General features: G+C 37.1%; 2 protein-coding genes across 2 annotated transcripts in view; both read left to right on the top strand.

Moving 5' to 3' along the window:
• Positions 1–15,612, top strand: part of LOC130232047 (uveal autoantigen with coiled-coil domains and ankyrin repeats protein-like) — a 67,643-nt gene that overhangs the window by 23,593 nt on the left and 28,438 nt on the right.
• Positions 1,650–6,703, top strand: LOC130232046 (uveal autoantigen with coiled-coil domains and ankyrin repeats protein-like). Its single transcript, XM_056461672.1, is given in 6 exon segments — positions 1,650–3,199; positions 3,201–3,809; positions 3,927–4,079; positions 5,880–5,910; positions 5,913–5,944; positions 6,213–6,703. Coding segments are annotated over 6 exon segments (2,418 nt in total). The 5' UTR covers positions 1,650–1,678; the 3' UTR covers positions 6,285–6,703.

Here is a 15,612-nt window from a genome sequence, read left to right as displayed (position 1 = left end):
TCAGATAAGTTGCTCTCTCTCTTTCATTTCATTTCACAACCTCCATAGCCTGCAGTGTCAGACAGGTTTATGATTTATTAGCTCTGTTCTCTGAAGGGACATGCTATACCCAGGATCAGCTTTTGGGCAGATGTGGTGGATGCAATTTTGTTGTCACATTAATACAAGAAACTTTTTTACTCTCACCTATTTTCGAGGCCACTGCACCCTTAAAAAGATGGGAAAATGCACCTATTAAATTGGGATCAAATGTCTGACCTAGGATCTAGCCTAGATAGTGAGTGATTTATTTAATTAATTAATTAATTTATTTATTTTTGTGAACTTATTTGAGAAAAAGATTGAGAACAATATCATTATCCATTTCTCTTTGTAAGGTATTCAATTGTGATGAAAATGGTCTATTATTGGCAGTAATGTTAATTTAAATTACTTAATTTAAAAAAATGATTTTTTTTTTAATAATATTAAACTTTTTAAAATCGAAATGTGAGGAGTATATTTTTTAAATCACCTGGCCTCTCTGAAATCTCTTGTTAATGAGCCAAATAAGCATTTTCTGCAGAACTGGAAAAGTGCTGTTTACCTTCCACTGATTTGAAACCAATAGTAAATGCATGTGGTAAAAACAAATGGCAGTCAGTTCCAATTTGGTGTTCAAACAAGTTACTATCCCAATCTTATGACAATTTATGTATTCCTTTTTAATAATCACTTTGACCAAGTCATTTACACACAATACTAGATCGAACTAAGACATAAACATGCTGCACTTTAAAAACAAAATAAATACTGGCTCTAGGTATATATTTCTCTTTAGAAACAGAATATGTGTTCATTTAAAAAAAAAAACAAATTCGATTTTTTTTTTTTTTTTTTTTTTTTTTTTTTTTTTTTTTTTTAATACCTACTTTCAAAAATGTTATTATACAAAGGAGAACATCTTTTGCACTTTGTAATATTTGCTTCAATCAAGCACAGATATAAGATATATAATTGTATTTATATATATATATATATATATATATATATATATATATATATATATATATATATATATATATATATATACACATAGTTTGATATTTATAATAATGCCCAGTGTTTTTTTTTTTTTTAATTATTCAGATCTTGCAGCCTGTAGGAGCATCTCGATCTTTGACGCGTCCTTTGGAGCTTTCTCGGCCCGTGCCTAGTGATTCTGAAACTCTTCGCCAAGAGCTTGAATGTGTCCGCAGGCAGCAAGAGGCTGCACAAGAGGAGGTGGTTCACCTCCAAAAGGCTCTTGCAAACAAGTCTCAAGACTGTGAGGAGGTGACCAGGAAGTGTGAGACGATAAAGTGTGAGTCGGATCAGCAGATACAAGAGTTGGAAGAAGCCATGGGAGATGTGCAGAAGCGAATGATAGAGTCAGAGTCAAAGGTGAAACAGCTTCAGGCTCATGTGGTGGCGGTAAAGGAGCATCTCAATAACCAAGTTGTCGATGACCTTAAAGCACAGCTGAATGAGGTGAAGGCGAAGTATGAAGGAGCTTCTGCTGAGGTTGGACGGGTCAGGAACCATTTGAAGCAGAGTGAGAAAGCGTTGGAGGAGTATAAGAAAAGTGAAGGGCTTCTGGCTGTGGAGGTTGAGAGGCTCACTGCAGAGCTGAGTGCGATTGCAAGCAGACCATAAAGAAATGGAGGAGATGCTCTTAAACATGGAGAGTCAAGTGAAGTCTGCAGAGGTCAGGTTGACCACAATGGTTGCGGGAGAGAAGTTTGACAACATGAAGAACCTTCTTACCAATGCTGTTGACGAGAAGGAGCTGCAGCTGGCTGAATTAAGGGAAGATTATGACCGTGTCCTGGAAGAAGTGGCAGAGCTCCATCGTGCGATGGACGACCGGCAATCCGTTCCCCTTCAAGAGCACGGGCGAGTGCGGGTTGCTCTAGAAGAGCAAAACTCAACCCTAAAGAAAAAACTTGCTGACGTGACTTCAAAGTGTCAGTCGTTAATTTGTGAAGTGGAGGAAGGTGAAGACGAGAGAGAGCTGCTCAGAGAGGAGCTGCAAGTACTCAGCAACAATCTGAAGACCAAGTTTGTGACCTTGGAAAACCACGAGGATGTGAAAAGGTCTATGGGACTCGCTGTAGAGGAGTTGAGGGTTAGATTAACAGAGGAGACAGAGAAGAACAAACAGACTGAGGAGCAGCTAAGGAAGCTGCAGGAGGAGAAAACCTCTCTTTGTGAGAACATTACTAACTTGAGGAGCATGTACATACCTTGTGAACGCTATGAGAGTGAGATGGCTGTACTCACAGAACGCAACACAGAACTAGAAGGAGTTTTTAATAGCCTACAAGATCAATACCAGGAGAAAGTCGGTGAACTTGAGATTTTGGCAGCTGAAAAGGCAACACTAAAGCAGAGCTTTGACACCAAGTTTGTCACAAAGGAGGAGTACGAGAGAATGCAGACAGAGCTGGAGGAGGCTTTGGAGAAAGCTAAGATTGAAATTGCAAAGTTGGAAGACGATTGTAGAGTTCGAGATGAGGAGTTACAGCAGGCAAAAGAAGGAAATGTTATGTTGAAAGAAGAGTTTGAGAAGGTGCAGGCCAAGTTGGACAATGAATATGTCAGTCTTGTGGAACATGAGGTGTTGAAAAGCACCATGAGCAAAGCTTTATCAGAAGCAGAGGAAAGAGCTCAAGATGCCTTCTCAAAGTACCAGTCTGCTCAAGAAAGTGAATCAAAGCTCCACAAGGAAATCGAAGCACAGAAGAAAGAGCTGGACACTATTCAAGAGGCACTGCAGTTAAAGTTTGTGCCAGTGACCACTCTGGAAGAAAAAGAAATGGAGTTCAACACCACTTTAAAGGATTTGGAAGATAAACTTACCAATGTTCAGGAGATGTACAATAACGAAAAGACTGTAGGGAAAAGCCAAAGGCAAGAGAATGAAAAAATGAAAGATGAAATCGAGTCGTTGCAGCAGAAAATACATACAGGGCTTGTGTCTGGCGAGAAGCACAAAGAAGTGGAGGATCACTTCAAGGGTCAGGTTGAGGAGCTGAGTCTGAAATTGGTGGAGTTGGAACAGCAATATAAAGAGGTTACAATTCAGAGGGCCGAACTTGAAGAGCAAAATGCATTGTGCACTTCTGAGATACAGAGTCTTCAGCAGAAACTCAATAGTGAGTTTATCCACCTTGAGCAGTTTTCAGGCCATGCAGAGTTCTCTGAATGGAAGCCTGCAGGAGGCGCAAAAGGAGTGCAAGAGCTTAAGTGAAGCTCACAGACTGGAGGTCCAGCGTGTTCATGAAATCGAGAAACAACTTCAGAGTCAGAGCTGTGAAGAGGCCCAGTTTAGCCAGGTTAAAGACGCTCTAGAGCGTGAGGTCAATGAGCTCCGCTTGGCCCTTCGGGAGGAGGAGGAAACCAGTGCGCAGAGGGCTGAAGACGTTTCCACTCTGCAGACTGAGCTCCTCAGAGCCACACACGCTCTGGATGACCTCCGTAGCCACGAAGAGCAGGTGACAGAGCTGAAAGCTGAAAAGCAAAGGTTGGAGGAGAAGGTGCGCGAACTTGGGGATCGGCTGTCAGGTCTGGATGAGCAGTATGAGGATCTGTACAGGGAAACAACCCAGGCTAGAGAGGGTGAAAAGAGGGCAATAGCAGAAACCGAGGCCCTGCAAGTCAAGAGCGCCTCTATTGAGAAGGAAATCCGAGATCTGAAAGAGAGATACGAGGAATCCCTCAGCACCATTGGAGAACTGCAGAAAAGGATTCAGGCATCCTCTGAGCAGACTGAAGTTAAAGACAAAAGGGTGAGATTTTTATTATATTTTTAAAAATCTACACTGATTCGTTATGTGGAAGAGCCTTTTCCATAAGTGGCTGATATTTTGTCCGATTATAAGTACACAAGGTGTTCTCTGTTTCAGATCACAGAGCTGTTGGCAGATGTTGAAAGGCTGAAACAGGCTCTGAATGGCTTATCCCAGCTGGCTTATTCTGGCAATACGCCCAACAAGAGACAGACTCAACACATTGACACTCTCCAAGCCCAGGTCAAGAGCCTCCAGCAGCAGCTGGCTGTGAGTAGCTCTGTGCACATACACATGCCAGTGGATTTGCTCGTAATTGCCCACAAATATGACATGCCATCACCTTGGACTTAAAAAAATATACTCCTTTACTGACTGACTTGCATTCATAATGGATTTTAGAGCCTTATGTACAGTGCTCAGCATATGGAGTACACCCCATTTTGAAAATGAATATTTTTATCCATTTTTCAGTAAATATAGGCAATGTATTATTATTATTGTGTGTTTAAACAAAACAGATATATTTATTAAAGTAATATTTTAGTCACCAAACATATTTAGAAATTGAAAGATAATACAATTAAATTCAAGCAAAATATTGCAAAAAAAATTACAACCTACAATTTTTCAAAAATTTTTTTGCTTCTCTTGTTTTTTTTCTCTTTTTTTTTAAATTTGTATTTAATATTTTTCTGTAATATAAATTTGGGTGTACTATTTTTGGGCCGTTATCATAGATTTTGTTAGATAACCCAAATGTATCCTTATTGTGCAATAAATGTTAACTTTAAAGGTACATTGACTCACTCTTTCTGGTAATGCCATAAAATCAGTTCATTTTGGCAGAACGTTTTTAATTTTATATCTAAAGCATACAAGATTGATCTGTCACCAGAGCCAAAATTGGGCATTTTTGGAGACACCTCAGAAATGTGAGATAAATATACATCACAGGCAGTATCTTTGTGTATGATCTTAGCAAAGAAACCAATTTTACAAAATTAGAAATCAGATTACGTGCATGTCTTTGAAACCTGGATTAGGAGCTTAAGGTATGTGTTGCCCATGGAAGAAATGCGACATGGGATGGCAAACAAACAAACATTTTTTAAAGTCTAGAATCCAATTATGTTTTGTATCAGTAATGCTGACTTGTAACTCACTATAGGTGGGATTGCTTTTGTATATGTCGAGTTGTGGAGCCTATACATTTCTTTGTAAATTACTTCTACAGTACTGACTAACTACTGACTACTACAGTGCTGACTAATCTAATGTATATGCTCAAATATAATTTTGTATAGGTTTATATTAAAAATAGGAATTTACAAGAGAGATTTGTGAGGGGTGTACTCGTATATGCTGAGGACAGTACTATAAATAACCAAAAAGTAGAGGCAAGGAACTGGGGCTGATAAAATGGCAACAGGGACTGATTTTTCTCTCAGGTTGTCATCAGAGCAGCTGCAGGATAATACAGTTATATATAATTATCTAAAAATTTGGTGATCTTTGTATAATGACTATATACTTTACATTTAAACAATGCATAATTCAAATTTAAACATTTTTTGTGATGGTAAATTTGTGAAACAGTTTTAAAATAACTTAAGTTTTTATACATTTTAAAACGTAAATTAACTTGTTTTTGATGGCAGCTGAATTTACCGAGGCCATTTTCATCAAGTTTTCAATTCAATCTAGTTTTTGAATGGTAAGTAGCACGAAAAAAAAAGTGTGTAGTCTTGATTCAATCCTGTGCATTGTTACCTGTTACTTGTCTCCGTAAAACAAAACACCAAAACAACCCCTGAACAACAAGTGTACTATAAATTATGTACAACATTATAAATGAAGTATAAGTGTGAATGTAAAAAGTAATAGAAAAGAATTTGTGGGTTAAGAAGAAAACCTTCTACCTCCATATTTTAAGTTGTGTGTGTAATTCAAGTAAACAGCTTGAAATGTTGTTACTGTAAGGTGTATTGTGTGAAACAGATTAACCATCTAACCTTGCAAGACCTTATAATACACTACCTGATGTGTCTTGTTTTTTCATCTAAACAGGACGCTGAGAGGCAACATAGAGAAGTGGTTTCAATTATCGAACTCATCTTCTCAGTGCAGCACAGGTAATTGTGTTTGAGTGTGTCGAGTGTGAAGAATTCTTTTCTTTTCCAACAGCTTTTCCTTTTTATGTTGCTCTCTCTTCAAGGCCATTTATTAAAAGGGTTATAATAGTGCATGATCTTTTAAGTGTAGATGAAATCGTAAAATGCAAGATAATAGGGTTATAGTATTACATTGTGACAGTGTTCAGTTCATAGCATGTAATTGTATAGAGATTGTGTAAGATACTGATTATACTGATTGAATGCTGCTCTCTTGTTTTTCTTTAAGGGTCACATGGATGAAGACGTCCAAGCTGCCTTATTGCAGATCATTCGAATGAGACAAGGTTTTGTGTGTTGAAGTCAACACACTGAGACTACACTGACTCCAATTCATCATTCACACAGTAACCTCCCATTCAGCTCAGTGCAGTTTGATACTGCTCTGGATATCTTCAGTCATATTCTTCTGGTTGGGTTCGGTAGTGTTTGCATTAACAATTTGAATCTGTAATGTAGATTATAGCTAAACCTATCCAAAAGCACATATACTATAAACATGCAAGACATTGATAATGATTTAATCTTGAATAAGCACAGTGGCTTAAATATGTATGCCATTGCTACATGCTTTAGAGTCAATGAGAAGTATGGGATGCTGAAAAGATGTTAACTGCACACTAACAGTGATTGAGTCTCATGTACCTCTTTATTCATGTTGAAATAACTTAACTACAGTTTAAAGAACATTCCCTCCCTCCACTTTTATAGCCTTCTTCTGAGCTATGTGTCTGTTTTTTTTTAGAACTTAGAGGGATTTTAACATGCTGTTCTCAGTCCAGTGTTACTGTATTCATTGCAATGGTTATAGTAATGATCTGGTTAGAGAAGAGGCTTTAGTGAGTGGTGGGCATAGCAGCAGTCCCTGGGCCAGCTAGATTTTATGAAGTGCTATAGTGATTGAACAGCAATACACAGTAATAGTTATTACATGCAAGTTCGTGCACATCCAGTAAATAGTAAGAGCATAATCTGCACTGTTACTGCAGTAAATGTCATTTGCACACACTTCTTTTTGAGATCTCATAATTGTTGTGGTCCAAAGTCATTATGAAAAGTCACTACAGACTAATTTTCTATGCATCTTGTCCAGTTTGGCCCTGGGCCCATGTTAATACACTGGATCATTTGTTTCAAACGCGTGTGATGCATTTGAGTCAGTGGGTGTCTACTGGACTGGCTGATATAGGAAAAAGGTAGTACTGAAGTGTTTATGCAAAATTGCTTTGCTTCGGCAGCAGACCACGTCCTCATGAATGATCACAGCATTTAACACTATTCTACATGGTCCTGTATCCTGGCTGATATCGCATCTAGTGTGTGACTTGGCTGGCCAAGTTTGATGTGTGGTTTTGTGTAGGAGAATGTGATGCGTTTTGGAATTCTCCCTTTTGATGCTTCCCGAATCTGAGATATATCACCTTTTACAAGGCTTTGTACTAATTTGATGAATGAACGCCATGTTTGTGGTAACATTTGCAGAATTCAGCAGGACTGGAATGGAAAGGCACAACTGTTATGGTTTCAGACTGTTCAATTCTTATTTGTGGGGTTTTTTCTACATGTAAAACTCTATATGAAGTGATATTATTTGTTGAATTTCCTAACAGATTTGCTCAATTGATTTAATGAGTTAACGTGGCTTTTCAGTATTGATTTAACTTATTTTAAAAACAAATACCATCCTTGTGCCCACTTGATTTGATTTGGTATTAACTGGTACTATTTGTCGGGATGACTAATTATAACAGTTTTGTTATTTATTAGTATTACATTCTAACGGTTCACTTACAATCATCAGTCAGTTTTTTTTCCCCCTTTTTGACATATTTTCGCTCATTTTTTTCTTTTTGTTTTGCGAATGTTTGAGTCTAACATCAATAAAAGTGCCTCTTTTAGACTAAACTGACTTTGTGCAAATGATAAAGATTAATTGTCTTGGATTGTTATGAAGTGAACCTTGCCATTGGAAGGACTTTCCAGCTCCTTGAAGTGAATGCACATGTGTATTTAAATCCAATCATAACAAGATTGAGAGCTCATTTTCCTCATGGGGTTTGCATTGATTTGCACCTTGGTGTTTAACTTTCCTTTTAAAACTGAATGATTTTAAGGAATACAGAAAAGACAGTACTTCCCATGAATATTTAAGATTCTGCTACTGCATTTAAAATCAAATAGAGTTGTGCTAACGAACGAATCCATATCATTAGTTTTACAACATGATTTAATGAGTCTGGTGTCATTTATGTAATCATGCACACTTTTCCAACTCAGGCTCATTGAAACCGTACCTCTATATACATTTCTGGAGAGCACCAAATACGTCCCAGGAGCTACATTTTTGCAGTTTTGTTTTCGTGAACCCTCAGAGACCGCTTTTTTAGATTTCTTTCTGCGAGTGCCATTTGCGCCTTTTGTTCTCACGTAAATCCACCAGATGGCCACTGAATAATCGACTGACCCACCCTCCTCCTTCCCTAAACCCAACCAATAGTGTTTTCAAAAGCACTGATTGACCTGCCCACCCCACTTCCTATATACCCAAACAACAGCAATCCAGAAAAGAAAAGCCTCGTCTAGATTTTTACCACATTTTCAGATTTTACCACATTCTCACCCTGTTATTTACTCATTTATTTTATTTTTTTGGCTTCTGTTTTTGTCTTACCCGCTCTCTGGAACCGTTCTTTACTGGATTCGAATCCCGTCATCGTGGTCAACTCCTCTCTGCCATCGTACATAGCGAGCTAACTGGACAAACTGGTAACAGCAGGATAGCAGTTTATCGGAGGCAAGCGGTCAGCTGCTTAGTGTGTAAAAGGAACTGCTTCATACTGCCCCAAAGCGTACATACTTCTGGCTACATAATTTGTGATCTCCCGAAACTTATTTAGGGGTATGTTTTCAGAATGAGCCTATGTTGCACTTTCCTGCCTATCAACCACTATGATAATGTTTTCATTTGTATAGCCCCCCTTCAAACACCCAATGACACTTTTCATAAGGTAAATAGAAACACAAACAAACAGAAAAAGGGAAAATGCAAGGTACACAAATGGTATACAACATGGACAACAGAAGTGTACACAAATAGCATGCAACATGGACAGCTAATCAGTGGACAGAGATGCAATAATACGCATGCACTATACAGATGAGTTACAAAGCATAAAGTCAATCAATCAATCAATTAAGAAAACATGTTGTAAATAAATAAGTTAGTTTTGAGTGCAGTTTTAAAGGTCTGGAGTAGGAAATAATGAAAATACCTTGTGGTAACTTGGCAGCAGAAACACAGAAAGCCCTACCACCCACACTAGTTAGTCACGAATTGGGTACAGCAAGCAGATTTTTCAGAGCTACATCTCAAAGTAAGAGCAGGGGGCATATAGGGTACAATTAATTCTGAGACGTAGGAAGTTAAAACAAGAAATGCAAACTGAATACAATAGGTGACTGGGGCCGATTGTAGTTGTTGGTTGTTTTTTTTTTTTAGTGGGTTGATTTTATTAATTTTTTTTTATTTATCGATTAGCTGCAAGTGATTCAGGTCTTTATTGGGCAGGCCATAGAACGAGGAGTTAAATAAACTGAATTGACATAATAAACTCATGAACAACATTTCAAGATCTTCAGTATTTAAAGAAGGTTGTAGACGGACAATATTATGGTGAAAGAAAACATGATCTGGTTGATATGGGATTCAAAACAGAGATCAGGGTGAAACATTACACCCTGGATGATTGGACCCAGAGAAGCACTGTAAAAATGCTGGATTTCAAACATAGATTTGAGTTGGGACAACATGAAGGGATTAGTTAACTAATTATTATTATTTTTTGGTTAAGTGGATTGAATATAAAACAATTAAGTTGTCCCAAAAAAAACTCAAGAATTGTGTTCAGCTCATTTTGAAGTAGTTTGACCAATCTAACAAAATGTAAGTATTTTTAAGTCTATAAATTAAGAAAATGTTTGGAATTCCGGGAGTTTTCCGGGAGACAGAACAGTACGGGAGATGGGTCTGAAATACGGGAGCACTCCCGGGAAAAAATGGGAGTGTTGGCAGGTATGCTCCTCATAGTTTAGCCTCCACATCAAAGTTCCTGAAAGCAAAAAGGTCAAGGTGCTCCAGGATTTTCCAGCCCAGTCACCAGACAATATTATTGAGGTCATGTCTGGGGTAAAGTGGCGTGAGGCATTGAGGATGAATCCAAAGAATCTTGATGAACTCTGGAAGTCCTGCAAAGAACACTTTCTTTTCCATTCCAGATGACGTTCATTAATAAGTTATTGAGTCCTTGCAGAGGATATATTGGGTGCAGTCCTACTGTTCTAATTAAATATTAAAAATCAAGGCTATGATCATATTTTATTTTGGTAAAATAAGTGCCAATCTAGGATGAAAAGGGCATTGGCATTCACATGATTCTTATGAGGGCATTTGCCTTTCAAATGAGCCACTTCTGATACCAAATGATCATCTAGAAGTCAAGTTATATTTGCTGTTTCTAAAACTTGGTGGGCGACTTTTGTCAGGTAGTGTAAGAGAACTAAAATAGAAGCAACTATGATTTTAAGTTGACTGGTAGAGGTGTTTAAATAATAATTAAATGCTCAGCCACTGATGTATTATTAGTGAGTAAAAGTTATAATATCTAAAGTAGTTTCTGGAGGAATATATAAAAAATGGATGTTATCAATTTTGTGTCTAAAAATGAAAGTCTACAGAAACGTCATAAGCCATTAAAAAAAAAAGGTTGTTGGTGGTCTTAACAAGCTTGTTGATCTCTGAGAATAGGGGTCCTGGGATTCTCTTTGATCTATTCATAGACAAGTACAGTGCTAAATTACTTTTATATTCTGATATGAAGTTTAAATAGTGAGTTGCATGCATTAAAGACGAGTCTTACAGAGCCAATCAAGAGTCTACTAGTCTAAGCTCATAAAGGGACCACAATCTCCAAGACATTAGATGTTACATGATACTATTTCACAGGGTATAGGAGAGATTAATTGAGAGCAAAGAGTAAGCAGCTTCAGAACGAGGAGAATTGTCAGACTTTATTTTCAGGATTCATAAAGATTAGACGATTTGGGTTTTATTCAAATGCTATAATAATAATAATAACAATACAACAACAACTACTGTGTTATTAAAGATGCTGAAGGTCAATTTTCCAACATTGTATAAATCATCACACACCTATTAATTGATGTTGTTGTCTTTGATTGCCTAAACGATAGCTCTTGGATAGCTCCCTCTCTCCCCCTTCCTTCCCTCGCACTCTCTTGTTTTTATGAGTCTGTTATTTGTGGCCTGCCCTGCATAAGCTGTTCTCAGCAATTATGGCAAATACAATTCAATCTGTTTGGAGTTTTCCCTTTAATCTCATTTCCAGGACTATAAGCAGAACCAGACATCCTCCCATCACTCCCCTCTCGTTCTCTTCTCTCTACCATTAATCACGTCCATAAGGATCACAGCGCAACCCTGTTGTTTAGCTGGCCCCCTGGTAGGTGGGCAGACTGGGATTGGGGCGATCAAGCCCATTCATGTTGCTTTAATGTGGTTAGTAGCTCACTCTTGAGATTGTGATTCACGCTCACTTTGACCACAGAGCTCTTTATGTCATGCCAATGCCCTTTTCATCTTTTTCCACGTTTTATTTTGTATTATTTTAATCAGATTTTTTTTTCTTTACCTTTTGAGTAGTTCTCATCTCTTTCAACATCTTATCCCAATGAGCAAAGTTATTTCTGTGCCCCACAGGAAGAACCATCCCACATATAGGATTTAGAATGTTTAGAATTCAGAATGTAATTTCAAACCAAAACTTGTAATTGGATACTCCTCCTCTTAAAGGAATAGTTCACCCAAAAATGAAAATTATCCCATAATTTCCTCGCTCTCAAGCCATTCCCGTGTATGGCTTTTTTCTGTAAGACTATTGGAGTAAAGATTTTATATTATCTTATTTTATTATATTATTGTCTATGCTTTATAATGGTGCTGAATAGTCACATAAACTAACCTATACACTCCAAGGGTGTTAAAGGGCACCTGTTTTTCCCCTTTTTTAAAATTTAACATAAGCCTCTTGTGTCCAGAATTTGTCTGAAAAGTTTCAGCTCGAAACACCCATCGGATTATTCATTATAACTTCCAGAATGTTGGATTTTCTGCTCTGAACACAATGTAGCTGTTTTTGTTGCCTGTGCCTTTAATGCTAGTTCTCCCCACCCACCATTCCCACGTGAAAATGGTGGCCCTCCATGAACATGGTTGAGAAACATTGGCTAAGGGTGAGAATATTTATAGGTTCATTTTCATTTTTGGGTGAACTGCTCCTTTAAAGCTTGATGTGTCGCCATGGAAACGACATGAAATAAAGCGTAAAGTTTTAAATCTGTTAAACTCACTGCAGGGACACCGCTGAGATATTTTCAGTTTATTAGTGACTGTATTGCCTGTGCTTTCTTCTGCTTTTACCTTAAGGAACGCCATGGAAAACCCCATCTTTTCTCATTAGCCACCCTGGACCGGTCACCTCTGGTCACCCCTTTAATGTTTTTGCAGAGGGTCCTGCACTTTGTTGCCTCAATAAAGTTCATTTATAGGATAACTGGGCTCTGGAGGACACATGGGCCTGATTTCAGCTAGATGGATTCAACATGTCTCCTGCCCAGCTCCTCTCTGATCCTTGCCATGTGATCCGTGCCTCCCTGACCTCATCATCCATCATCTAACACCTGGGATGAGGAGGGGGAGGGGTTGGAAAAATGAAAGAGACTCTTTTATTTTGTAGGATTTATTGACTGGCCGCAGGTGAGTCCGACTAATGTTAGGCTGTGGATGGAGTTTTTATGCATGAGTCTTGTGTTGTGATTTCCTTCTGAAGAAATTTGACATTTTAGTTTGATGGGGGGTTCGATTTAGATCACACAGGTACAAAAAGTTGATCTTGTTGAGCTCGTTTTAAATGGACTTTTAAACCACGAGGTAAATGCACAGCCAGGAGGGGTTGAAATCTTAAACTGCACATTTAAACGGTCACATCTGAGCTCATTGTTGTTCTTTTTTCCCTCATTAGCTCTTGGTTAACCACTAATGCCTTGTGTATCAACTCATTTTTACTTTCTTCCCCTTTTTTTCCGGTCAGGGCTCAACAAGAAACATGTGGTCGTCCTCTCTTCCAAGCTCAACTTCTTAATAATCCCCAGGCCTCGATGGAAAATCCACTGCATTTCACATGTCTGCTAAGGGCTGACATATGGGGCTGTGTCCGTGGTTTAGCAGAATATATAAGCCTGCAGAATTTGGTTGGCTGCTTGGAAATAAGGCTGCGACTAATGTATTTTCTTGATTTGGTTTTGTCTGCTTTACTTGCTCTGCGGCGAGAGCTTGTGGTCCTTCACAGACTTGTTAAGAGGTAAATTGAGGGGAAAGGTGAGGAGAGCATTATACAGTTTTCCCTTTTTTTTGTTGTATTTTCTAGGCCTTTATTTTGTTAAGGACCTCAACTGGTCAAGAGGCTGGAATTGCTGGAGAAAAACATTGATTTGTTTAGTTCATGTGTACTTCGCAATCATTTATACATTAGATGTACCGATATTACTATTGTTGTGGATACTAGTAAGTGAATATTTGAAGGCATAGATCACCTAAAAATGAATAATCTGCCATTATTTCCTCCTCCTCGCTTGTTCAAAACCTATATGAGTATTTCTTCTGATGAAAACACAAAAAAGATATTTTGAAAAATGTTTGGTCGCTGGCACCCATTGACGTTCATAGTAATATATTTTCTACTTTGGAAGTTGATGGGTCCCAGCACTCAAACTTGCTTGCTCAAACTACTTATTTAAAATGAGTTGAATGAACACAATTCTATAGTTTTTTTAGGGACAACTTAATTGTTTTATGTTCAATCAACTTAAACTTGTGAAAATCACTGACTTAACTTAATCGATTTGCGTTGAGATGAGATGAAGGGATTGTGTGGAACCCAGTATTTTTTTTACAGTAAACCATTCTTCAAAATATCCTTTCTGGTTAACAGAAGAAAGAGACTTATAAAGCTTTACAGCCACATGAGCAACAGTAAATGATGAGGTAATTTTCATTAGTCCGTGACCTACCCTTTAATGTGTGTTTGATAACTGATTCAATTTCACTTTGAGATATTGGCAATTACCTTTAACTGATATTAAATTACAAGAATTATTGGCAAAAGTAATCTGAACCTTTATTATGATGTGGTATAACTGCTGACACAGGAGAGTGACCTCTGAAATCTGCCTGTGCACCTTCCCTTTAAAGGGCCATTTTATACGAAAGTACTTGTACCTAATTTGTGGGTATCTTCATTTTCTCATAAAAGCGTAAATAGGAATATGCAATTAAATATAAAATGTAAGAAATTTCTTATTGCCATTTATATAGTTTAGTTCACACTAATTAGCACTATAAAGGGGTTCTCAAACGTTAGCCCGCAACCCCCAAGATAACAATTCCAGTGACTCACAACCCCCAATATGCTTGGAGGTTGTTGTGAACACACACAACCGTGCACACCAATAGGAACTATATAAACACGAGCATATAGACAACAACAACAAAAAAGGGGGGGGTTATGTAATAAAAAAAATTATATGTACTTAATTAATTATTAAGTATATATTAAAACAGTTTTTATCTTCTGTAGTTTATGCATAAAATATGGTAATTCTAATAGTTTAATAACATGAGATTTTTGTAAATCACCAAGCGACTCCCCTCATCGTCTCGTGACCCCCCACTTTGGGAACTACTGCTTTAAAGTGACGGCTTATTGAGCAGTAATGTACAAGCACATTATCTATTGATACATTTTTTTTTTAAATTACACATTGCTATTATTTGATGGTCTATATAAATTATACATATCGGTCAGACTTAATTTGGTGTATCCATGGAAAAAAGCATATTAAATGCAAATAGCTTGATTAAATGCCAGTGTAGGTGAAAATGTTCAATTGTTATTTGTTAAATTGATAAAATAATTGATAATGCTGCATTTTGATTAAATTATTCGACACTTCTTGCTGACAAATGGCTAAAACCTAGTAGTTTAATGGATCGTGGCAAAATATAATGATTTAAAATTAGAAAGGGCTCTTTTGGGACTGCACTATGCTCCATGAACAACAGCACTGAATATGTGATGCATATATAAGTACACCTTTCACAAAGCTATCTTTTAAATTGATATATTTAATATTATATTTATGCATATACATTAGATTAGTCAGTACTGAAGCCAAATCTGGAGCTTATCTAACAAAATAGCCTACGATAACGATAAAAAAAATTAGTAAACCCAAATTTATATGTTAGAGAAAAATATTAAAAACTATTTTAAAAAAGATGAAAAAACAAGAGAAGCAAAAAAATTTACAAATTTTGTTGATTTTTTTTCAGGTTATAATTTTTTATTTATTTATTTATTTTTTTTTGCAATATTTAGCATTAATTTATTTGTATTGTTTGAATTTCTAAATATGTTTTGTGACTAAAATATTATTTTAAAATATATGTTTTGCTTAAATACACAATACATTGCCAATATGAATTGAGAAATAGA

The sequence above is a fragment of the Danio aesculapii genome, chromosome 7, assembly GCF_903798145.1.
Source record: "Danio aesculapii chromosome 7, fDanAes4.1, whole genome shotgun sequence".
NCBI lineage: Eukaryota > Metazoa > Chordata > Actinopteri > Cypriniformes > Danionidae > Danio > Danio aesculapii.
Note: the sequence above shows the minus strand (reverse complement) of the source record. Positions and strands in the feature narration are given on the sequence as shown.